We start from the raw sequence: 25,513 nt of genomic DNA on the forward strand, positions 1-25,513 counted from the left end.
AAGTAAAAAAATAAAGTTTGGTTAAAAAGGCCTATGCGCTCTGGATTCATATTGGTAAAATAAAATTACGGCTTTCTCAGAGCGAATTGTAACAGGTTTAATAATATACATATAAACATATAAACATACAAAGCTTTCGGTTGGTTAGACAACCTTCTTCAGTTGAAACAAAACATAAAATGACAGTTAGAATGGAGGCGTGTACTGCCAATCTGGTACGTGAAGCGCGTGGCTAATTGTTTGAGGTTGAAGTCTGTGGCTGTGACGTATGTGGACATGGCCAGCGCTTTTCAATGGACAAGACTATTGCTTCGGTGATAGGGTGGACTTGACAACCACTGTTCCTGTTCATTAAGGTATTGGAGCATTTGATGTTTAACGATTCCAACCAGACGTGGCGCAGATAATGGCGGGACTTATCCACAATCACGACATCGCGGTGTGGGTCAATGTCAAGGTGGATTGCCCAGACGTGCTCAGCAATAGCTGAGTGCTCCACATCTGCCAAACGGATCGCCCTCTTGTGTTCGGAAAGGCGTTTTTCGAGCCGCCTTCCGGTTTCCCCGAAGTAGCAGCTAGTGCAGTCACGGCAAGAGATGCGGTAGACCAACCCGCTTTGCAGTAGGGTGGGGACAGGTGTTTTTACGTTGGAAATGAGGGATCGTAGTTTTCTCCCTGGGAGTTGGAGGCACTTTATCCCATGCGATTTTAAAATCCTACAGACCTGTAGTGATATGTTTGGGTAGTATGGGATAAAGGCGCTCGTGGTTGAGTCACCACTTTGGATGTTTCTGTTGGTCGCTACGTGGTCGAGTGCCTGTAGGTCACACCTGTCAAGGGTATTGATGTGATAGCCACACCTCGCAAGGTCCGCTTTGACGCTAGCGATTTCTGTGCGCCTCTCACTTACAGAGCTAGAGTGTGTCCAGGCGCGAGTTAGCAAGGTTTGCGCAGTGGCAAGAAGATGACTACGTGCGTGTGCTGACCGGAAGTTGGTAAATTGGCCAGCACATATAGGTTTACGATAGACTGTCGTCTTCAAGCATGTGCCCTCGCGCCGGACAAGGGTGGAATTTAATACAATACTGTAACACTCTGAGGTGGAAAACTGTGAGCCTTACTGAATAGATAGATGTTAGCACCAGATATGTGAATTGCTTTTAAAACTCAAATACATCTCTTTTTATTAACACTATTTAAAAACTTGCACTTCAAGATAAAATCATGCATTAAATGTGAACAAATATGGCATAAAAAAAATTATCTCCATTAACTGCTGTATGCGCTAATTGATTCATCAACTTTAAAAATTAACCTGTTAAAATTTAATCATAACAGTTCTAATCTCTTCTACTTCTTATTGTTTTATAGATCCTCCATTCTGTTACTCAGAGGGGACATTTTAAACTAATCATCTTTTACTCATCATGCTGCTTCCCATCATACTTCCAGAAATAACCTCAGTTGTATGCTAACCACTGAGACATATCAGTCACACTAAAAACTTATTGTATGCTACAACTGAATATAATTAATAACAGCAGTTATGTGATTGGCCAATAAACACAGGAATATAACTCACAATGATATCAAATTCAGGTGTTTATTCTTTTATACTTCAGTACTGACTTAAATGATGAAACATGCCCACTAATTACATAGGCCTACAAATGTCACTACTTTTCCAAGTTGTCACAAATGAAGCAACAAATAACATACACAAATCAGCAATAACTTACTCTTATTAACTTAAGTGTTTGTTTCGGAGTTTGTTTCAGAGTTTGAGAACGAGATTAGCCTGTGCAGACGTAGCTTTTTGCCGCTCCTGGAACAGAGAAGTTTTTTCTGATTTATTTTCTATTTTATTAGCTTAAATTGGCATATTAACTTATTTTCTAGAGTAGCTTTATATTCTTATTTACGATACTTAGTTTAAAGTAACTTAGATAGAGATTTTGTAGGTATTACTTAGTATCGGTAAGGGTATCAAATCCACGTGTTCACCATTCGTAAATTGCCGCAATTGTAACGCGATACAAAATATCTCGAACTAGATAGCATAAGCTTAATACAGTATAGTATAGTACATAATATTGTCAATTAACCAGTAAAATCTATTAATCTTGTTGAACTTCATTGTCAATTAAATTGTACTTTTAACTATACATATAACGACTTAAGTTACGTAACATAAATAATTAGAAAAATAAATAATTAAAACTTAACTTGATACGAAAGTTATATAAAGGGATTTCGTAGATAACACTCGATACTGAAACATAAATATAGCATTATAACTATGTTGGGATACAAGTTTAGGGTTTTAATTTTGTACTGAAATTGAAATTTTGTTGAAATTAAATCAAAATCATGACTCAAACCAGAGCAGCAAAGCAAAAGGCTCAAGCTAATGGGAGTGCTGTGGCTCAGAGGAGAACTGAGGGGGGCAGTTGCCCTCTGAATCACAGCCTTTTAAAATGCATTACTTGCTTGATGTTTGTGGAGCAGTCGGGCACGGGACAAGATACTGCCATGGGAGATGTCTTTGTGTGTGAGCGATGCAAGAAGTGTAAGGAAATCAGGCGACAACTCAGCATTGTTATGGGCCTATATGAGAGCTTGAAGGACAGGGTGGATGCCCTCGAAGGATTAAAAGTGAGGGGCCCATCAAGCTCTCAGCTGAGCCAGAGTTTGCACTTGGTCATCGCGCAACACAGCGGCAGCCCCCAAGGCAGAATGCGCTGGTGCCAAAGGAACTAGTAGTTGTTGGTGACTCAATTGTCAGGGAAACGGAAAACATGCTTTGTAAAAAGGATAGGTGGAACAGGACCAGGGTATGTCTGCCAGGGGCAAAGGTTGATGACGTTGTAGAGCGGATATCATCTTTTAAGAGCACAAAAGCTGATATAGTTGTGCACGTTGGCACTAATGATATTAAGAGTAGGAGACCGGCGGAATTACTTAACAAGTACAGGTCACTGTTGAAAAAAAAGCCGTGAATTACGGTTGAATTTGAAAGTGTCTGCAATTCTGCCCAGACACGATAGGAAGAAGTATATGATGACAGCCCTGTCGATCAATTCGGCCCTGGAAAGATTGTGCAAGACTCAAGGGGTAGAATTTTTTTCAGCCTGGTCTGTACTTGTTAACAGGAGAGACTGCTTCTACAGGGATGGGATACAGTTAAATAGAAAGGGTGCAAGAATGTTCGCTGATGCTATCGAGGCAGTGTTAGGTGGGTCGGAAAACTACTAGATTGGGGGGATACAAGGACTAATAGATTAACAGTAGCCACTGGCAGAGGTGAAAGTGATTCTTCTTCTGCTTCTATTGGAATAAGCAGCAGCAGCCTGGAAAATAAGATGCAGGATATTTCAGAGACTGCTGGGAATCATTGGGGTACAAGTAAACACATGGGTTGTGTTAGGGTAGCTAAGAAAAAGAACAGGTGCATGTATACTTGCGTGTACACCAATGCTAGGAGTTTAGTAAATAAATTTGATGAATTTGAGGTATTGCTCAAAACATCAAAGGCAGATATTGTTGGAATTTCAGAGATGGGGTGTCACACAGATATAAGGAATGCAGAACTGGAATTTGGGGAGTACAATGTCTACAGAAAGGATAGACAGGATAGGAAGGGAGGAGGGGTTATGCTATTAGTTAAGAAATACATAAAATCCAAGGAAGTGAAGCCAGTCGACATCGCTGGACAGTGCAGTGTCGAGTCAGTCTGGTGTGACATAAGCATTGGGAGATCAAAATTGAGAGTAGGAGTGTGCTATAGGCCTAATGACTCTGATGAGTATAATAAGAAACTATACAGGCAAATAGAGTGGGCCAGTAAATTTTAATTTCCCAGATATTGACTGGAATTTGGGGACTGGTCACTCACACACTAGCAAGGCTTTTGTGGATTTATTGGATGATTGTTTTCTACATCAGCATGTTCGGGAGGCAACTAGAGGAAGTAATACTCTTGATTTGATTATCAGTAGTGATTCATCATGCATTAAGAATCTGCAGATAAATGAACCACTAGGTGGCAGTGATCACAGTGTGCTGAAGTGAGATTTACTCAAAGATGTAACTACCATTAGGGGTAAAGGGAAGGGTTATTTCTTTCGTAAAGGCGACTACGATGGACTGAGACAGTATTTAAATTCTATACAGTGGGACCAACTGATGATGTTACCAACAGCAAATTCAAAATGGGAAGCATTCAAAGAACTTATCTTGGAAGTTACTAGGCTTTACATACCAACTAAGAAATATTGTTTAAGTTTTAGGCCTAAATGGATGTCAGATGAACTAATGAGACATATGGCAGAGAAGAAAAATGCATGGGATACATACAAATTAACATATAACACAGAAGCCTATGATAGATACAAGTTGATCTGTAACCAAGTTACAAAGGAGGTTAGGCAGGCGAAGGCAGATTACGAGATATCTTTGGCAAGGGATGCAAAGAAAAACAGCAAAGAGTTCTTTACTAATGTAAACTCTATAAGGAAGGGGATGAATCAGATTGGTCGACTTGATATTGATGGGTCAACTGTTGATGATCCTGCTCAGGTAGCTAACAAACTAAATGAATATTTGTCATCGACATTCACACATGAGGAGTTATTCAGCGAGGGGAATGCCAGAGGTGTATTCAACTCTAGCAGTAAGCTAGAGAATCTTGTAATCTCTGAGAGTAAAGTGGAGGAAAAATTGTTGAAGATAAACACAAGAAAGGCACCTGGGGTGGATGGGATCTATCCAGTTATATTAAAGGAGGCAGCAAAGGAAGTAAGCAAACCCTTAGCCACAATTATGAGAGCTTCCTTGGACTCAGGGAAGGTACCCATGGACTGGAGATGTGCAAATGTGACCCCAATTCACAAGAAAGATCAGAGGCTGACACAAGTAATTATAGACCTGTGAGTTTAACTTCTGTTCCCGGAAAATTAATGGAGGCACTGGTTAAAGAAGCACTGCAGGATCATCTAGACAAGACTTCAGTTATAGCTCGGACACAGCATGGTTTTGTTAAGGGGAAGTCTTGCCTGACCAATTTGATTGGATACTATGATGCAGTCACAAAAGAACTGGATGCAGGGAATAACTTTGATATTATATACTTGGATCTTAGAAAGGCTTTTGATACTGTTGCACATGGAGGACTGCTGAACAAATTGAAGCAGAGTAGCATTGGAGGCAAATTGCTGCTATGAATAAAGAGGTGGTTGAGGGGGAGGAGACAGAGAGTGGTAATCAATGGACACTGCTCATCGTTGACTAATGTTAATGAACCCTAATGTTAATGGACCCAATACTGAACCCTGAGGGACTCCACTAATGTTATTAGTGGAGTCCCTCAGGGTTCAGTATTGGGTCCATTATTGTTTTCTGTATTTATAAATGATATTGATGATGGTATATCAAGTTTAATGTCCAAGTTTGCAGACGATACGAAGGTTGGCAGGGTTGTCAAGGACACTACTGACACTATGCTGCTGCAACAGGATCTGGAAAGGTTGAGCAGATGGGCTGAGAGGTGGCAAATGAAGTTTAACATTGACAAATGTAAAGTACTACATATGGGAAACAGCAACCCCAGAGCAACGTATCAACTCTGTGGTACTACACTGACAGTGGTAGAGAATGACAGTGACCTGGGGGTGGTTGTGCAGGCAGATATGAAGTTTTCTGAGCAGTACAGACGGGCTGCAAGAGTAGCTCATGGTGTATTGTCGATGATATATAGGAATTTTTCTAGCGGGGATAAGGAGGTGATTATTCCCTTGTATAAGGCAGTGGTCAGGCCACACCTAGAGTACTGTATACAGGTCTGGAGGCCTCATTTCAAGAAGGATGTAGAGATGCTGGAACGAGTACAGAGAAGGGAAACAAGATTAGTGAATGGAACAAAGGGGTGCTCTTATGAAGAAAGGCTTAAGTTTTGCAAATTACAGTGTCTGGGGACTAGGCACCAGCGAGGTGATCTGATAGAGGTGTATAAAGCCTTGAATGGTTTGAGCATGCTCAATGCTGATGGGATTGTTCCTCTTGCTCAGAATAATCACCGACCTGAGAGGGCATAAATTCAAATTGAGGAAAGACAGATGTAGGATAGATGTGAGGAAATTTGCCTTTAGCCAGCGGGTGGTTGGTTGGTGGAACAGACTTCCATCCCTTGTTGTGGAAGTTGATAGCCTAAATAAGTTTAAGGCTCAGCTGGACAGGTATTTCGAACGAACAGAGGGGTGAAGTGGAAGTGGTTATTTTTTTTTTTTATTTATTTATTTATTTTATTTTATTTTTTTTTTTTTTTTTTGGCTGATGCTGCATAAGCTTGCTTTCTTGCATCAAATGCCTCTACTAATGCGAATGCTAAAGTGTTTTCAATAATGATGACCAGTTCACATTTTGAAACAAGATATGGCTTTAAATGACCGACTAATCCTTATGGAAATTACACTATGCGGATGAGGTGATTTGTACATAAAAACACTGTTCAGTTTCACTAGAAAGCCAATCTATACTACACAACCTGTACAGACATAATACATGACAAGCAATATGAACTTGCACACTATAACCAAAGTAATTGAACTAAAAAAACTCTAAAACCAACCAACTAAAATATCCAGCTTTTGTACTGGGAATATTTCTATTCCAAACTAATTTCTCTCTTTTAAATAGCTCTAACATTTCACATGAACAACTATTATAATTCTGCAAAGGAATTTGTTAAAAAAATCTAAAATAAAAAAATATATAATTTCTCTGAAATTTTAAAAAGGTGAATGAGATACTTCTTTTATTTATATTAGGCTTACTTTAATTGCATTGGTAGAACCTGTTGAAATAAAGATGTCTTGATATTTACAGGGCACACCATCACGTTGTTCAATAAAATGAGCAACTTGTTTCCTAACAGCTTCAATCCCAGTACTATCTGTATAAGATCCTAAAAAACAAGAGTTTTTTCACGTGTATTCTAATTAAGAACCTTGTTTTTTGAGAGTACAGCAAAAAAATGTATTTCTAATATGCTACAAAAAACACCAAACCACAGTGCTCCTGATACATACATTCTGCATGAAAATTGTAAATTTATACATTAAATCAATTAAAGAGGTAAATGAAACAAAGGCTCCATTCTAACATGCCAGCATGTTAGAATGGAGTCTTTATTTCATGGGGTCTAAGGTGTTTTGTATGAAACATGAATGTTACAGAAGTGAGAAACATTTCACAGGCTAGCACACAATGAATAATTCTGAGTTTCAAATATTACAAACACATATTCGGCTATAAAGATACACACACTTGTTATTGCTGATTACAGTTATAGACAAATTAATTTTTTTAAAGTATACAAATGCAGAAAAAAAAAATTGAGAAAGTCATTATATATTCAATTCTAACCTCCATCTATCAAATAACCAGGAACCAACGACAACTTGCAACACGGTGTCTTGTAAATGAATATCAGAGATAGAAGTGAGATAATGTTCCACCCCCAACAAACATTTTGTTTTATGTATATATAATTGTAGTGTGATATGCTGACACTTCAGGGACTTAATTTTGTAGGCTATTAGGCTTTTCATTCCAACTAAGAAATATTGTTCAAGGTCTAAACAAATATTGTTTAGGCCTAAATGGATGTCAGACAAATTAATGAGACTAGTGGCAGAGAAGAAGAATGTATAGGATGCATATAAAGTATCAGGCGATACAGAAGCCTATGGCAGGTACAAACTAGTCTGTAATCAAGTCACAAAGGAGGCTAGGCAGGCGAAGGCAGATTATGAGAACTCTTTGGCAAAGGATGCAAAGAAAACAGCAAGGAGTTCTTTACTTATGTAAACTCTAGAAGGAAAAGGATGAATCAGATAGAACCACTTAACATTGATGGGTTGACTATTGATGATCATGCTCAGGTAGCTGATAAACTGAATGAGTATTTTGCATCAACATTCACACATAAGGAGTTATTCAATGAGGGGAGTGCCAGAAGTTTATCAAATGCTAACTGAGAGCAAAGTGGAGGAGAAACAAAAGGAAGGTACCTGGGGTGGAATGGATCTATCCAGTTATATTAAAGGAGGCAGCAAAGGAAGTAAGGAAACCCTTAGCCACAATTATGAGAGCTTTCTTGGACTCAGGGGAGGTCCCCATGGACTAGAGGTGTGCAAATGTATCACCAATTCACAAAGGAGATTCAAAAGGTGACACAAGTAACTAAAGACCTGTTAGTTTAACTTGTGTTCTGGGGAAAATAATGGAATCACTGGTTAAAGAAGCATTTCAGGATCATCTAGACAAGATGGCAGTAATAGTTAAGACACAGAATGGGTTTGTCAAAGGGAAGTCTTGTCTGACCAATTTCATTGCTTACTATGATGTGGTCATAAAGGAACTGAATGCCAAAAATAATTTTGATATCATATACTTGGATTTCAGGAAAGCTTTTAATACTGTTGCACATGGAAGACTGCTGTACAAATTGGAGAGGTATGGCATTAAGGGTAAGCTGCTACAATGGATAAAGGGATGGTTGAGTGGGAGACAACAGAGAGTGGTAATCAATGGACATTGCTTTTCGTGGACAAATGTTATTAGTGGAGTTTCCCAGGGTTTGGTGTTGGGCCCATTGTTGTTTTGTATATTTATCAATGATATTGATGAAAGTATATCAGGTTTAATATCCAAGTTTGCAGATGATAGAAAGGTTGGCAGAGTTGTTAAGGACAGTAATGACAGTATGCTACTCCAACTGGATCTAGATAAGTGGGAAAATGGGCTGAGAAGTGGAAACTGGAGTTTAACATTGACAAATGCGAAGTACTGCATATGGGTAGCAATAACCGAAGAGAAACATACCAACTGGACCAACTGGATGGTAAGAAGTGGAAAGTTTCACTTTCCACTTCTCTGAATATTCAGAGAAGTGGAAAGTGAAAAAGACCTGGGAGTAATTGTGCAGTCAAATATGAAGTTCGCTGAGCAGTGCAGATGGGCTGCCAGGGCAGGTCATGGAGTCTTGTCAATGATATATAGGAATTTTGCTAGCAGGGACAGGCAGGTGATAATCCCGTTATACAAGGCAATGGTCAGGTCGCACCTAGAGTACTGTGTACAGGTCTGGAGGCCTCATTTTAGGAAGGATGTAGAGTTGTTGGAACGAGTACAAAGAAGGGCAACAAGGTTGGTGAGGGGAACAAAGGGGTGCTCTTACCAAGAAAGGCTTAAGTTCTGCAAATTGCAGCATCTGGAGAGTAGGCACCTGCGAGGTGATCTGATTGAGGTGTATAAGGCCTTGAATGGGTTAAGCAAGCTGAATGCTGATGGGATTCTTCCTTTTGCTCAGATTAAGAACCCAAGGGGGAACAGTTTCAAATTGAGGAAAGATAGTTGTAGAAGAATAGATGTGTGGAAATTTGTCTTTAGCCAGCGGGTAGTTGATTGGTGGAACAGGCTTCCATTTTTTGTTGTGGAAGCTAATAGCCTAAATAAATTTAAGGCTGAGCTGGACAGGCATTTGAAACAAATGGAGGAATGAAATGGGAAAGTTTTTTTTTTTTTTTTTTTTGGTTGATGCTGCATAAGCTTGCTTTCTTGCATTGTATGCATCTACTAATGCTAATGCTTGTAAAAGCCATGAATATGAAATGTATGAACCCCCAAACAAAGTTCTTGGATGTGCCAATACACAGAGAACAATTAACCAACAAAGATTCACTATTAGCATTTTCTTCTTTCAGTGCTATCTCTGAGTTCAGAGGTCGGCGATCACTTTTTTAAACTCTTTTGTATCTTCAGCCCGTCTGACAAGTTCTTCAAATCCCAGTCCCACCCATCTCTTGATGTTATCCATCCACAAGGTTTTTTGTTGTCCAACTCTCTCTTCCCTCTCCATCCTTCCCTCTAGGGCCACCTGCAAGAACTAGTACTTCCTTCCTCTCACGATGTATCCCAAGTATTTTGCCTTCCGTCTTTTCACAATGTTCATCATTTACCGTTTACTTATTTTCTATAATATGTAACACTTGTTCATTTGTCATCCACTTCGTCCAGGGGATCCTCAGCAATCTTCTATACACCCACAATATTAGTATTAAGTAACAGAAAATAAGTAATGATTTGAAGAAGGCTCATACACAAATACAGCAAAAAAAAAAAAAAAACACTTCCTCCATCTTCTATCCATCCTCCCTAATAATTTATCTAAATTGTTCCTTAAATTTATTCAATACATCACCAGATGGAAGTTTATTCCAACAATCAATTACTGTGGCTGAAAACAAATATTCACACACCTATCCTGCAACTGACCGTTTTCAATTAAAACTGATGTCCCCCTTATGTATTTCATCTAGGAAGAGTAAGCGTGCTGGTATTTAGTTTACTTAAGACTGTGCAATTTACAGAACTGAAGTCTTTCTTGTGACCTAATAAACTTGTTGCACTTCCCTGAACCCATTCCAACAGATTCACATCTTTTCTAAAATGAGGCTTCCAGATCTGTATGCAGTACTCAAATGTAGCTTAACCACTGCCTTCTATAATGGAATAATCACTTCTTCATCCCTAAGGGAAAAATTTCAAATTTTAACAAACATTAACAAACATTAACAAAACCCCATACCCAACTGTCAGCATTGCTTAGAGAACTTCATATTGGACTGTAAAAATATCCCCAGGTCTACTTTACTCTCTACTACCTTGCATATTGTAACCACCAAATTGCTATGTTATTCTGCAATTACTGCTACCAGTATGCAGTACCTTGTATTTATCACTGTTAAACCTCAACATACTTCTCAGCACATCTGTCTAATTTTTCTGCCACATTGCATACTAATTCCTGCCATTAACCAACCTGCCAAACTTTGTATCATCTGCAAGCTTAGACATTAAGCTTTATAGGTCTTCATCTAATGATATATGCACCAACATCGAGCCACAATGATGAAAATGTTGAAGAAATGTACATCAAAATTGAGAGACTTCTAGATGAACAGAAAACTCACTACCCCATCATTATGGGGGACTTTAATGCTAAGGTTGGAAGGAGACAAAATAGCACAGAAATGGAAACTATAGGAAATTTTGGAATGGAAAGAAATGAAAGACTTCTGGAATTTGCAGAATCTCGAGGAATGTCAGTAATGAACACTTTTTTCCAAGAAAAGGGTGAACAGAAAGTGGAAATGGAAGAGCCCAAATGAATTAACAACTAATGAAATTGACTTCATCCTCACTAATAGAAGATATATTGTGAACGATGTTATCATCCTGAACAAGGTAAATGTTAGAAGTTATAAGCCGCAACATGTTGGGATTACTGGCAAGGTTCCAAGATAAATCACAGGGTGGCTGCAGGTTGTGATTAATGAATATTTTTCAGATTGGTAACATCAGAAGTGGAGTCCCAAGGATTGGTTCTTGGCCCACTGTTGTTTCTCATTTTCATAAATAACATTGACGAAGGGAAAGAAGGTGTGAGGTCAAAATTTGCAGATGATGTAATGATTACGAAAGTCGTTAATAATTACTGCCAATAGCGCTCCTTCAGGATGATTTGAACAGGCTTTAAGAATGATCATCAAAAAGTGGTAGTTATGTTTTAATACAAAAAAATGCAGGGTCTTACACTTGGAAACCATAAAACAAGCAACCACAAAATAACTTATACACTTGGTGAGATTTAATTAAAACCAGTAGAGGAAAAAAGGATCTGAGCATTGCGATGTCAGTTATGAAGTTCTCTGAGTAGATAAACAGGCAACCAGAGCATCCTATTGATTTATTAAACAATATACTTTGTTTGATAAATCAATAGGATTTATCAAACAAAGCATACTATGTGTGATTTATCAAACAATAGACTGTAGAGATAGGGAGATCATAATCCCACTGTGTAAGGCAACTGTGGGACTGCACTTTGAGTAGTGTGTCTAAGTACGGAGATCTGATCTAAAAAAAGACACTGAGCTTCTTGAAAAGAAGCTCTGTCTTTTTTGTTTTTTTTTTTTTTTTTCAAAGATGAGCAACCTGCATGATAGGAACAGCAAAAGGACAACCATATAAGGAAGGACTTCGAATACATGGGCTAGCTAGAGTGGCAACCAGACATTTTACAGGGAACCTGAATGAGGTCCATAAGGCTTCGAGAGGGAAGAGTAAAATGAATGTAGATGGGATTTTCACTGTTATAAAGGACTGCATGACTAGATTGTTATTACTTTTCTTTCAGCTGGGAAGTTGCCTCCACGGGTAGTTGAGGCTGACAGCTGGAAGATCAAAGGCCAATTGAATATGCTACCTATATGAAGAGAGAAGCATATAATTAGTCTATTTTCTTATCTACTTTTCATATATTTTATATCTTCCTTTATATTTTTATTATTGTTAATTATTATTCTTTTTAATTTTATTTTATTATTTTTTAGTCATTATTATTTATTTTATTGTTATTTTTTATGTATCCAAAAGTTTGGACACAAGTCCAAAAGCCAGTGCGGCAGAAGTCCGGCTTTGTTGCACTATGGCTAATGCTAATACTAACGTAATTACTCATGTATGATTGTTTTCTATTCAAAATTGAAATGCTCACAGTGCAGCTGAATATGAATATTTTCTACAATTTTTCTTTCATCAAAAATACAATATTCAGTTTAAATCTAACTGATAATTTTGATATCTTGAATAGCAATGTTTTTAAAAAATATTTTTAGACTCAAGTGATTTTTACATCACAATGTTTACAAGCCTATAACATGTTATCAATATGTTAATATATTTTGCAATGTTATCTTTCTATGAATATATTTTCAAAAGTCAATTGTTCTATGCACTTTATATTCTTGAAATATACTTATAGCAACAGTAGTTGGTTTTTATTAAACAAAACTAATAGCTCTCATAACGCTTATAACTTGGCTACTCCTGAATATTTCCCCTTAATTTTTTATTTCACTGATCTAGAGTATTATAAACATTGTAAAACTAAAATATCATGTTTGTAATTGCAGTAGTTATTTTCTAAAAAAAAAAATTATAAAATAATATCATCAATATTTAATAACACTCCCCAATGAAAACTTCTCCAGTACATTTTTATAATGGAATAAAAAGGCAAATAAGGAAGAATGGTTCTCGAAAGGATCATGCAGTAGTGTGCTCCAAGCTCAAGATCCCACTATTGATCCATGAGTTGAGTTTCACATTCACATTAGTGGAAGAGTGTCATATGACAAGATAAATAGTTACCACTTCTTCCAGATGTGTTCAGCCAGAGCATGCAATTTAAAATAAACAAATATGCAGGCAAGGCTTGATGGGCACTTTACATCAATTTCTTATGTCACAGGTTGCCAATAAAGTAAATCAGTAGTTTCTCTAAAAGAAACTAAAATACAACTTTTAATTAAGCTTGTCAAATTCTCACTGTAAGTAAAAATATTTTTTTTACTGCTAAACCAAATTTTGAAATGTTCTTGGAGGGAAAAGAAGAACTCAGTGGTTCAGGGAAAAAAAAAATCCTTTGGAATAAAAGGTTCAAAACACACAGGGGTTGATTTCTATTCTAAAGTTTGCTGCAGGCAAGTACCTTACAAACCTTGTCTTAAAGCAAGATTTGCAAGCTGCTTTGATATCTGAAGTAATCTTCTACAGTCAGATGAGAGCCATGAAAATACTAAAAATAATCACACACACACACCAATTAAATGCACGAAAATAACAAATAAATATACCTATACTATGGTCTTTACATCCTGCCAAAATCGCTGCAGCTCTTTCTTTTGCATCAGAAGGAAAACTATCATCATTAAACAATTCTGGATAAAGCGTGAGTGCAAGGACCTATGATGAAGGGGGAAAAAAATGGAAATGCTGCTAAATCAATAATACTGTTCTTCTGGTAGTCATTTTTTTTTTTCTCATAAGCATGTAAACTGCCCTATCATTAATATCCGGACACCACACTGTTGATAGTTGGTACGACCTACCCAAGCACCATGAGACAAATATAAATATGCTCATAGGTCTTTGAGAAGACAGTAATATAATTGTGAATGCAAGATGCCACATCAGTTGTGGCATCTATAATCCAAGCTGCCACAACTAAAGTTGTGGCAGCTTGGAGTACTTGGCAGAAGTTTAAAAACATATATCTTGTAACTATTAACAAACTAAATATTCACTAAATGTGGCTAAAATGCTTCCCTCATTTTTTTAGAAAATTCTCCAACTCCCACATATGTCCTTTAGTAACTGTATCTGTTAGGATCTTATGTGGTCATCCTGGGGTAAAAAATCAAGCTTTACACTTTAGTTCCTGGGTAGGTCAGTGCAAATACATCATTTTAACATAGCTATCTACCAAAGTAGTTAAATTAATTAATTAATTTAATTTAATCAAAACAATGCCAATTTAATTAAATTAATTAATTAAATTGGCATTGTTTTGGTTATATCTCATATTGTGATTGCCTTCACAACGAGTTGCCATGGTATTGTACTACCTCGAATAAATAACACTTCACCAGTGGAGAAGACTATTGTTATTTATTCTCAGCGGATACTACCACCCAGACGGCACCGTTTCAAAGCTTGTTGGCTTCTCTTCAGTGGGTGGGCAGGTACCCTGTTGTTGCAATAGTGACAACCCAGTTATGAAGTATAACTTCACAATATGAGAGATGCCTGATGGCGCATAGTGATACAGACTATAAAGTATTTAAGGGCAAAGGCCTCATGCTACGAGGTAGAATGACCAATATGTAGGTTAACGTAAATGCATCATTTTAACATAGCTATCTACCAAAGTAGTTAAATTAATTAATTAAATTGGCATCGTTTTGGTTATATCTCATATTGTGATTGCCTTCACAACGAGTAGCCATGGTATTGTACTACCTCAATAAATAACACTTCACTAGTGGAGAAGGCTATTGTTATTTATTCTCAACGGATACCACCACCCAGACGGCACCATTTCAAAGCTTGTTGGTTTCTCTTCAGTGGGTGGTCACTATTGCAACACCAGGGTACCTGCCCACCCACCGAAGAGACGCCAACAAGCTTTGAAACGGTGCCATCTGGGTGGTGGTATCCACTGAGAATAAATAACAATAGTCTTCTCCACTGGTGAAGTGTTATTTATTCAAGGTAGTACAATACCATGGCAACTCGTGAATGCAGCCACAATGTGAGATATAACCAAAACGATGCCAATTTAATTAATTAATTTAACTACTTTGGTAGATAGCTATGTTAAAATGATGCATTTGCTCTAACCTACATATTAGTCATTCTACCTCGTAGCATGAGGCCTTTGCCCTTAAATACTTTATAGTTCCTGTTAGGTATATTTATTGGGATACTCACTAGCTAAATATTTGAAATTAAGGAAAACCGACTTCACTGATGTTTTATACAAGTGCAGCTAAAGACAATGTGAAATGATAAAATAACATAAAAAAATTATAAATACAACTACTAAAAATTTGCGTAGCTTTCAGAAAAAAATTTCATTTATCAGCATAATCCAGAGCCACTGGACTAGGAAGACGGTGAGAAAAATATTAGGGCTCAGTCTCCTGATCCCACAGGAACTTCACTAAGTATATTTAATTGGCATATTTAATCAAGGATCTAAATTGATTATCCAAACTTCTATTGACCAAGGTTTCTGCAACCAAGTCAGCTGACCAAAACCAAAAAATAAATAACAACAAAGAACATTAGAAGTTAAAAGGATGCATGACTAATCCAGAAATGAAAGATTTTGAAAGTCCAATCCAAAGATGTTGCATCAATAATGACTGATGCAAAAACTTTGCATCGGTAAATAATGGTTTATTGACTGCTGAATTGTTTATTCAATAACAGTCTGAGACATGTCACTCTCAACCAGAATTTTAACTGATAAATATTAATATAGCTAAATGATTTTGTAATAATTGAGAGCAAAGTGGAGGAGAAATTGTTGAAGTTAAACATAAGAAATGCATCTGGGGTGGATGGGATCTATCCAGTTATATTAAACGAGGCAGCAAAGGAAATAAGCAAACCCTTAGCCATAATTATGGGAACATCCTTGGACTCAGGGGAGGTACCTATGGACTGGAGATGTGCAAAAGTATCTCCAATTCACAAAGGGGGATCAAAGGGAGACACGAGTAATTACAGACCTGTTAGTTTAACTTCCGTTCCGGAGAAAATAATAGAGTCACTGGTTAAAGCGCCACTGTAGAATCATCTAGACAAGACTGCAGTTATAGTTAAGTCACTGCATGGGTTTGTTAAGGGGAAGTCTTGTTTAACCGATTTGATTGGATACAACAATGTGGTCAAAAATGAACTGGATGCAAAAAATAATTTTGATATCATACCTTAGATTTTAAGAAAGCTTTTGATACGGTTGCACATGGAAGACTGCTATACAAATTGGAGCAGTATGGCATTAAGGGCAAGTTTCTGCTACAGATAAAGGGATGGTTAAGTGAGAGAAGACAGAGAGTGGTAACCAATGGACACTACTCTTCGTGGACTAATGTTATTAGTGGTGTCCCCCAGAGGACTCAGTTGGGCTCGTTGTTTTCTGTATTTATCAATGACATTGATGAAGGTATATCAGGCCAATGTCCAAGTTTTCAGACAATACGAAGGTTGGTAGGGTTGTTAATGACTGTCATCAGAGTGAGCTACTGCTACAAGGTCTAGAAAAATTTGGTCAATGGGCTGAGAAATGGCAGTTGAAATTTAACATTGATAAATGCAAAGTACTGCATATGGATAGCAGTAACTCCCAGAGTAATGTACCAACCATGCGGTACTACACTCAGGGTAGTGGGAAATGAAAAAGGACCTGGGGGCAATTCTGCAGACAGATATGAAGTTTTCTGAGCAGTGCAGACAAGCTGCCAGATCAGCTCATGGTGTCTTATCAATGATATACAGGAATTTTGCTTGCAGGGACAAGGAGGTGATTATCCCTTTGTAAGGCAATGGTCAGGCCACACCTTGAGTACTGCATACAGTCCGGAAGCCTCATTTTAGGAAGGATGTAGAGCTGCTGGAACAAGTACAGAGAAGAGCAACGAGATTGGGAAAAAAAGGGTTGCTCTTATCAAGAAAGGCTCAAGTTCAGAAAATTACAGTGTCTGGAGACTATGTACCTGTGAGGTGATCTGATTGAGGTGTATAAAGCTTTGAATGGTTTGAGCAAGCTCAATACTGATGGGATCCTTCTTCCCCTTTTTGCTTAATTTTAAAAAATTAAACTTATCAAACAATGCATTTAGGACTTTGCTTTTAAACAGTTTTATTAAATTCTATAGACACTGTAAAATTACAACTTATAATTTAGTGCCTACTACATCTGTACTGGTACTGTATTTTGTTTAATAAAAGCTTATTAAAATTGCTTTGTACATATGTATTTTTATTGTGGTTATGTAATAATAAATACTGTACAATAATAAACAGATCCCAAGCCCTATTAAAAAGGAGGAAAATACGATCTGAGGTTTCCATTGTCTGAAATAGTCTTGGATCTCTTCACCTTGAGTAATAGAAGTTCTACTGTGTATATATTATTTAGATTCATTATTTTGAGATTTAGTTTAAAGGATATTTAATATTTCAGTTCTTCAACTGCTTCATGGATTATCCCGAGATATCTCGTTTTTAGTTTTAAAAGTTATCTGAAACTACACGAAATATCTCGGGATACAATAATACCCGAAGCAAACAATAATACCTCCAAATTTAGGACTGAAACATATTTTCTCTGGCATTTATCTGGCTAATTTTGCATTAGGCAGGTAAATCCAAAATTTTCTCAGGATTTTCTTATGCCTGGCTTTCGTTTTACTTATATTGTACAGCAATGTCAGAACAGTAGCGCACGTTCCTGTGCCACCAATAAGCAAAATATAATTTGCCGTCCTAAATGCAGAATACTGAACCCATGAAAATAATTCACAAAAACAATATCGAAAAATATTTCGGCGCCCTCTTGAACTGCCACCCATAAGCGATGCTTACCTCGCCTGTCCACTTGTGGCGGCCGTGTGTCAGAATGTAGTTAGTTCGCGATTACTGCTTGTGGCGGGAGGTTTAATAAAAAAACACAAAAAACTATACAATGAGTATTTGTATGATGCATACTTTTAATCTGTAAAATAAAAAAAGTCGATCGGTTACGGAACATTTTCCGGAAAAAAATGTTCTGGGAAGGGGTTAAAAAGATCCAAATAATATAAACATAACTATTGTTGTTACTGATATTAAATATATTACTGTAAAAAACGTTTTCAAAATTTGTTTTCAGTAATGTATTTGAATATCCTGAACAAAATTTCTCATCCTATACATGATTTTCACCAAGCAGAAATTCATAAAAAAAAAAAAAAAAAAAATTTCTACATGATTTTGTTAAATAAAAATTCGAGAAGTCAACAAATACTTACTCACACCATAATTAATGAATAACAATATAACAGCAGACTACAACATGACTTACTGTATATGAGAAGCATTTGCATTTGTTTAAAAAAAAAAAAACAGAAATCCATATTTCGGTTTTACTATGATATTGCTAAATAAAGGCAATTACGGAAGAGATGGGAATGGTAGTGGGGTTAACTCTGTTATCTTTACTACTTTGCTGTGTAGCACCAATAATGCCCTATAATTAGGAATTAAATATATACACGTAAATTAAATATATACATAACTTTTGTTGCAAGTTTTATCAGAAGTTTTACTTCCATAGACATTTAGTTAAAAGTATTTATCTTCTCAGTTTTTTTAACATCACAGCCATTCATGGGTGCTTGAAATCGCTGATTTTAATTTTAGTCCATATATCATTGCATTCTTGTGGTTCTTATATAGAAGCAAAACACTTCCGTTTTTTTTTTTTTTTTTTGTTAGTTGTTGGCACATCGGCTTCTGTGGCGATATTGCACCTCCCAAGATTTTTGCATTTTCTACTCTGATCCAAGCCCGAGGTGGGATTCGAACCCTCGACCTTTGGGTTGCCAGACAGGCACTTTACCCACCCAGCTAGCCCAGTTGGTGCACTTCCGTGTGACCCTTGCTGTTCTGCATAATACATTTTTTGGCCTAAGACTGTTTAAAGCATGAGATTCACTTCTGTGAACTTCCTGAAGACATACCATGCTCTTTATTGCATTTATTATTTCACTACATCTTCAGGCATGTTAACATTTTGTGGAGTGTTTTGGGGTTTCTAAGTCCATTGCCTTCAGTATTTGATTGCATATACACTGCCTGGTCACTTTATTAAAAACATGAGCTAATAGCATGCTGGACTGCCATTGGTCAAAATCACTGCTCCAACGTAACATGACATAGAGTCAACAAGGTATTGAAAAGTGATAGGAGGAATACTGAACCATTCATGTAATAAAACTGTCTTAATTCTTGGATTGACACAGGCAAAGGATTGTGCTAAAGAATATGCCTTTCCTTTACTCCAAAGATGATCAATAGACATCTGTTAACTCCACAGATACTCAATGGGATTGAGATTGAGGATTGGGTTGGTCACAGCAGATGCTCAAAGTCTTCCTCATGTTCCTCAACATCTCCATTTAATTGTTTTGGACATCCACTCAAGATTTCAAGTGTCTCATGCAGTCACCTTAAAGTTTTGGCTGCAACTAAATCTCTTCGTTGATGCTATTTGGGAATTCTCACATTCATTAAAGACTTGAATGATACTCTTTGAACATTCAAAGCATGCAGCCATCTTGTTTGCTGCAGCACTTGCTAAATGTGCACAATCATACCTCTTTAGAAGTCCATGAGATCATTTGTTCTCCCCCGCCACTTCTAGTGACTGATTTGGGCACTAGTTGGTTCAAACAGCTTTAGAGCACTTTCCTGCACACATCACATTACACACCATGTCACATCTTTGAGTTATATATTTTTGCATCCAGTTTAAACCTTCGTGGTTCTAATAAAATGGCCAGGCTATATTCTACTGCTGAGTTTTCAGATGTTTGTTAGTCCTTTTCTTCTAGGATAGCCTGTTGCTTCTACTATTCCTTTCTTCAGAATTGCAGACTGGAATTTGCTAAAGCAAATTCCATTCTGAAATTCAGTTGGAAAAGTGAAGAATGCTAAGTGCAGTTTCAGCATATCAAAGGCCCTCAATAGGTTGCTGTGAATACTTCACCAATAAAGGGTGGATGTAAACAGTAAATCTCTCTCTCTCTCTCTCTCTCTGCCTCCCCACTGTGGCATGTGCAACATTGAATAATCAATGCAGGAATTAATAAGTGGAAATGGCATGACAGAGCAGTTAGCACCTTTCAATACATACATTTAGCAGGTGTCGAAGGGTGATCAATTGTTGTTGTTATAGTGTTTTAGGAGCATCAGCAACTAGCATCATATTGTTCCATGCATATTTGTAAATTGCATGTATTCTGTGGTTCAATTTTCTGTTTGCTGAACAAAAAACTCGAGTTTCCAGGAGAAAAAAAACATGACTAACTAAGCAATATTTTGAAAAAGGCCCATAAAAATTCCTCACGTCATTGACAGGACTCGAACTCTGGTCTTTTCCACCCAGTCCTTTGGCAGATGATGGCCAACTGTGCTGCCCATGAGGGCAAGGTTGGTCAGCTGCTTATGTTTACATACACAAAAAGATACATACGAGGTGTGACAATTAAGTTTCGAGAATAATTTTGTTTCCATCAAAGTGGTCACACTGTAAACCATTATGTCCTCCCACTGTTGCCTGAACCCCCCTCTACCTGCATGGAAAGGGTAAACATCGTCAGTCGTTTAAGTCATTGTACAGGTTGGTTCGTGTAAAGACATGTTTCAGTTCTGTGAAAAATGGAACGCAACTTAGAGCAAAGAGTTGTGATAAAATTTTTGGTGAAAAGTGGCGAATCGTCAACAGATATTTATGAAAAGTTGACCAGAGTTTATCGAAATGATACCATGTCAAAATCACGCATTTTCAATTGGGCAAAACAGTTTTGAGAAGGACGTGAATCCGTCGAAGATGCTGAGCATTCGTGTCGAGTCCTTCCACAACTCAACATGATGAAAACATTGTTCGTGTGCGTGATCTTGTTCGAGGTGATAGGCGGTTAACCATAAGAATGATTTTCAAAAAACTAAACATTAATCAGGAAAGTGTTAGATTAATTTTGACTGAAAATTTGTTGATGAGGAAAGTGTGTGCAAAGCTTGTACTGAAAAATCTCTCTCGTGAGCAGAAATTTGGTTGCGACATTCAGTTGGAGAGCATTGAAGATGTTCCAAATTTGCTTTCTCATGTGATTACAGGGGATGAAAGCTGGGTATTTGCTTATGACCCTGAAACAAAAAGGCAAAGTCAACAATGGGAGGGAACTTCCTTGCCAAGACCCAAAAAAGCGAGAATGTCAAAGTCAAAAACGAAAACCATGTTAATTTGCTTTTTTGATCGAAAAGGAATCGTCCACAAAGAGTTTGTTCCACCTAATGAAACTGTCAATCAACAATTTTACCTTGAAGTTTTGGAAAGGCTTCGCAAGCAAGTTCGACCTGAAATTGCTTCGTCGTGGATTTTGCATCATGACAATGCTCTCACACATTCCGCCATTGTAGTGAAAGAGTTTTTAACTTCAAACTTGATCACAATGTTGCAGAACCCTCCATATTTGCTTGATTTGTCTCCTTATGACTTTTTTTTTTTTTTTTTATTTCCTTGCATTTTCAGTCAGTTTCTGAAATTCAGAGTAATGTAACACGGGTATTAAAACAGATACCAGAAAGTGAGCACCAGAAATGTTACGATCAATGGATCCTACACTGGAATGCGTGTGTATAGTCTGAAGGGGACTACTTTGAAGGCGATGGCCTCACATCTGTATAATTTTCAAAATAAAAATTTTAAATGAATTATTCTTGAAACTTTATTGTTACACCTCGTACACAGGTCAAAAAACTGCTTGAATGCAAATAGCTTTAGAAAAAAAGATACCTAAGCAAGATAGCTAGTCGTGAATAGCATGTACCCAAGGGGCATACAGAGAAATAAAAAGAAAACAGCATAAAGTGACCATTAAAAAAAAAAAACACTAAATCAATAAATTACTTTCATACAAATACAAAAAAGAGACATTACTACACAGTTTTACACAAATAAAGAATATACTAAGCAAAATTAGACTAGACCATCAATAAAGGGTAAAGCAAAAGTAAGCATAACAAGCCTCTCAGATTGTACAACTATTTCATATATTGCATCAGAAGAATATTCTTTCTCACATAAAAACTTGATATTAATTTCATTTTCATTATTAATTTTATCATTGGGAAGGAAGTTGGAGTAATACAAATTTAAGGTCATCTTGTACATTGAAAGTATGCTACACAAAGAAGAATAATTTAATCCATCTGGATTATAAAAATTTGGGTAAGTCTGTATTTTATATTATGATAGAGAATTCAGATATAATTTAATTATAATACAGATGTTTAGTCATCATATTTCATGTTCTTCTACAGATAAATTCCTTTATTTATCTGCAGAAGAACATTCCTATAATACATTTATTATAAATTACAGTACAGTGGTACCTTGGATTACGAGTAACTTGGTCTGCGAGTGTTTTGCAAGACGAGCAAAAATTTTTAATAAATTTTAACTTGATAAACGAGCGAGGTCTTGCAATACGAGTACAGTCAGTCCTCGTATAACACGTGTTTACACTACACGAATTCGATCATACACGATTTATAAATAGGGGAACGATATCTTATATAACACGAACCGAATTCGCTTATGCACGATTCGCCTTTGTGTTTACAAGAAATGGCAGTCGAACGCAGAATCACCCCAAATGAACGCAACACGATGGGAATGAAGAGAAGATTCCGAAATTGTATTTATGTGTTTTATATCAGTGAAGGGGAAACACATTTCACCATAATAACGTAAAAACCAACACAATTCCAGCTATCGGTATACAGTAATCGCAAATGCAATTAGACAGAGTTTATTACCAGTTTATAACAGATTCCACTAGCAGAAACGCAACTGGAAATTGTTTTTATTGTTTTATTGTAGTAACCCCTTGAAATGTGCTTTAGGAAAATGTGAGGTGTTAATAGTGTATCTCTGCCTTTATGGTGTTGTTTATTCAGTTGCTACACGGGCGCAGCTTTGTTTGTGTGTATCAAAGGTGCCTCCTCATTTTGTAATTGTGCTTTATTTCCTAAAAATTGCCTACCGAGCGTCACGTGATCACGTGCTGCTCGGGATTGTGGTTAATCGTCTCGCATGTTCGGTCTCAGTCGGCATACCTCATTCGTATACAGTCAACATTGTAGTGAACATTCGTGCTAGAGTTGTGACCACGTGTATGTGCGTAAAGCAATTTTTTTTTTTTTTGTGTTCAAATTTAGTGACTGTTATTTATTAACTGTACACTACGAAAATGGCCCCAATGAAGAAGAGGGTTGAAAAGGAAGGCGGTAAGAAGAAGGAGATGATTACGGTAGAAATTAAGAAGGAAATCATCGAGAAGCACGAACAAGGTATGAAAGTAGCCGCCATCGCAAGATTTTATAAGAAGTCTACGTCAACAATTTGCACAATATTAAAGAAGAAAGAAGAACTAAGGGGACTAGATGTAGCAAAAGGAGTCACGAGAATATCAAAGCAACGGCCACGTATTCTGGAAGATGTTGAAAAGTTGCTTTTGGTGTGGATAAATGAGAAGCAACTAGCAGGTGATACTGTGACCGAGAACTTGATCTGTGAGAAGGGAAAGGCCTTGTACGCCGACCTCGTCAGTAAACAGCCAGGTACGTCTACAGAAAACGAAGAAGGCTTCAAGGCGAGCAGGGGATGGTTTGATAACTTTAAGAGGAGAAGTGGCAACCATAGTGTTGTGAGGCACGGAGAGGCTGCGAGTTCGGACGCTGAGGCAGCTGAGGCGTTCGTTGCCGAGTTCCAGAAGCTCATGGTTTCCGAGTGTTACCTGCCGCAGCAAGTTTTTAATTGCGATGAAACGGGGCTTTTTTGGAAAAAGATGCCAAAGAGGACCTACATTACAGCAGAAGAGAATGCAATGCTCGGTCACAAGCCCATGAAAGACCGTCTCACCCTCTTGCTGTGCGCTAATGCAAGCGGTGATTTCAAAGTCAAGCCCCTGCTCGTGTATCATTCTGAGAATCCACGAGCCTTCAAGAAATGCAAGGTGCAGAAGAGCCAGTTAAATGTTATGTGGAGGTCCAACAGCAAGGCTTGGGTCACCCGTATCTTGTTCGTTGAGTGGATCAATGAGGTCTTCGGTCCTGCAGTGAAGAAATACCTTTTAGAAAAAAAACTGCCACTCAAAGTCTTGCTGGTTATGGATAATGCTCCTGCTCATCCTCCAGACCTTGAGAACGACTTACTGGAAGAATTTGAATTCATTAAGGTCCAGTTCCTTCCTCCCAACACCACTCCATTACTCCAGCCCATGGATCAGCAGGTCATTTCGAACTTTAAAAAGCTTTACATCAAGGCACTATTTCAGCGATGCTTCGAGGTGACCGAAGAAACTAACCTTACCCTCCGAGAGTTTTGGAAAAATCATTTCCACATCGTAAACTGCCTCAAAATCATCGATAAAGCCTGGGATGGGGTCACCAAGAGAACCCTCAATTCTGCTTGGAAAAAACTGTGGTCTGATTGCGTTGAGGGGTTTGCTCATGAACAGGAGCTGCCAGTTGTCGATGAAATTGTGTCCTTGGGGACGACCATGGGACTGGAGGTGAATAAGGACGACATTCAAGAGCTGGTGGAGGAATATGACCAGGAGTTTACCACCGACGAACTGATGGATCTGCATCGCGAGCAACAGCAAGGGGTGATGGAGGAGATCTCGTCTGAGGAGGAGGAGAAAAAATGGAGACATCCCTCTCTTCAAATGAGATTAGGGAGGTGTGTAAAATGTGGGAAACAGTGCAAAATTTTGTAGAAAAACACCACCCGAATAAGACTGTGGCAGTGCAAGCGATGAATCTGTTTAAGGACAATGCAATGTCATATTTCCGCGAAATCCTCAAAAGGAGACAAAAGCAAGTGTCATTGGAGAGGTTCTTTGTTAAAGTCGCACAAAAAGAAAAAGTCAACAGATAGTAATGATTCCGTTAGTGACAGTGAAAGTCGTTCTACCCAATAATTAATAAATTCGATTGCTTTTAAAAATATAAAAAGGTATGTATGTATTTTGTATTAATCATTTTTACAGTATGTGAATATTTTTGAGTTTTGGAACAAATCATCTGAGTTTCCATTATTTCTTATGGGGAAATTCGCTTTGATATACGAGTGCTTTGGATTACGAGCACGTTTCCGGAACGAATTATGCTCGCAAACCAAGGTACCACTGTATATTATAGTGATTAATTCAATGTAACATTAATGATTTAATAAAACTAAAAAGAGAATATTGATGTAAAATAACTT

At 37.5% G+C, this 25,513-nt stretch overlaps 1 protein-coding gene across 6 annotated transcripts in view; it reads right to left on the bottom strand.

The window, feature by feature from the left end:
* The window catches only part of LOC150080432 (alanine aminotransferase 1-like), a 179,548-nt gene that overhangs the window by 135,210 nt on the left and 18,825 nt on the right, over nucleotides 1-25,513 (bottom strand). For all 6 annotated transcript variants that reach the window (XM_090382132.1, XM_090382133.1, XM_090382131.1 and 3 more), the window contains exons 4-5: nucleotides 13,761-13,869; nucleotides 6,831-6,961 (exon numbers count right to left, since the gene is read on the bottom strand). In XM_090382132.1, the coding sequence (XP_090238258.1) occupies nucleotides 6,831-6,961; nucleotides 13,761-13,869 (240 nt within the window). The remainder of the gene's footprint in view (nucleotides 1-6,830; nucleotides 6,962-13,760; nucleotides 13,870-25,513) is intronic.

This window comes from Mastigoproctus giganteus, chromosome 9, assembly GCF_048544385.1.
Source record: "Mastigoproctus giganteus isolate SK-2022 chromosome 9, ASM4854438v1, whole genome shotgun sequence".
NCBI classification, from domain to species: domain Eukaryota; kingdom Metazoa; phylum Arthropoda; class Arachnida; order Uropygi; family Thelyphonidae; genus Mastigoproctus; species Mastigoproctus giganteus.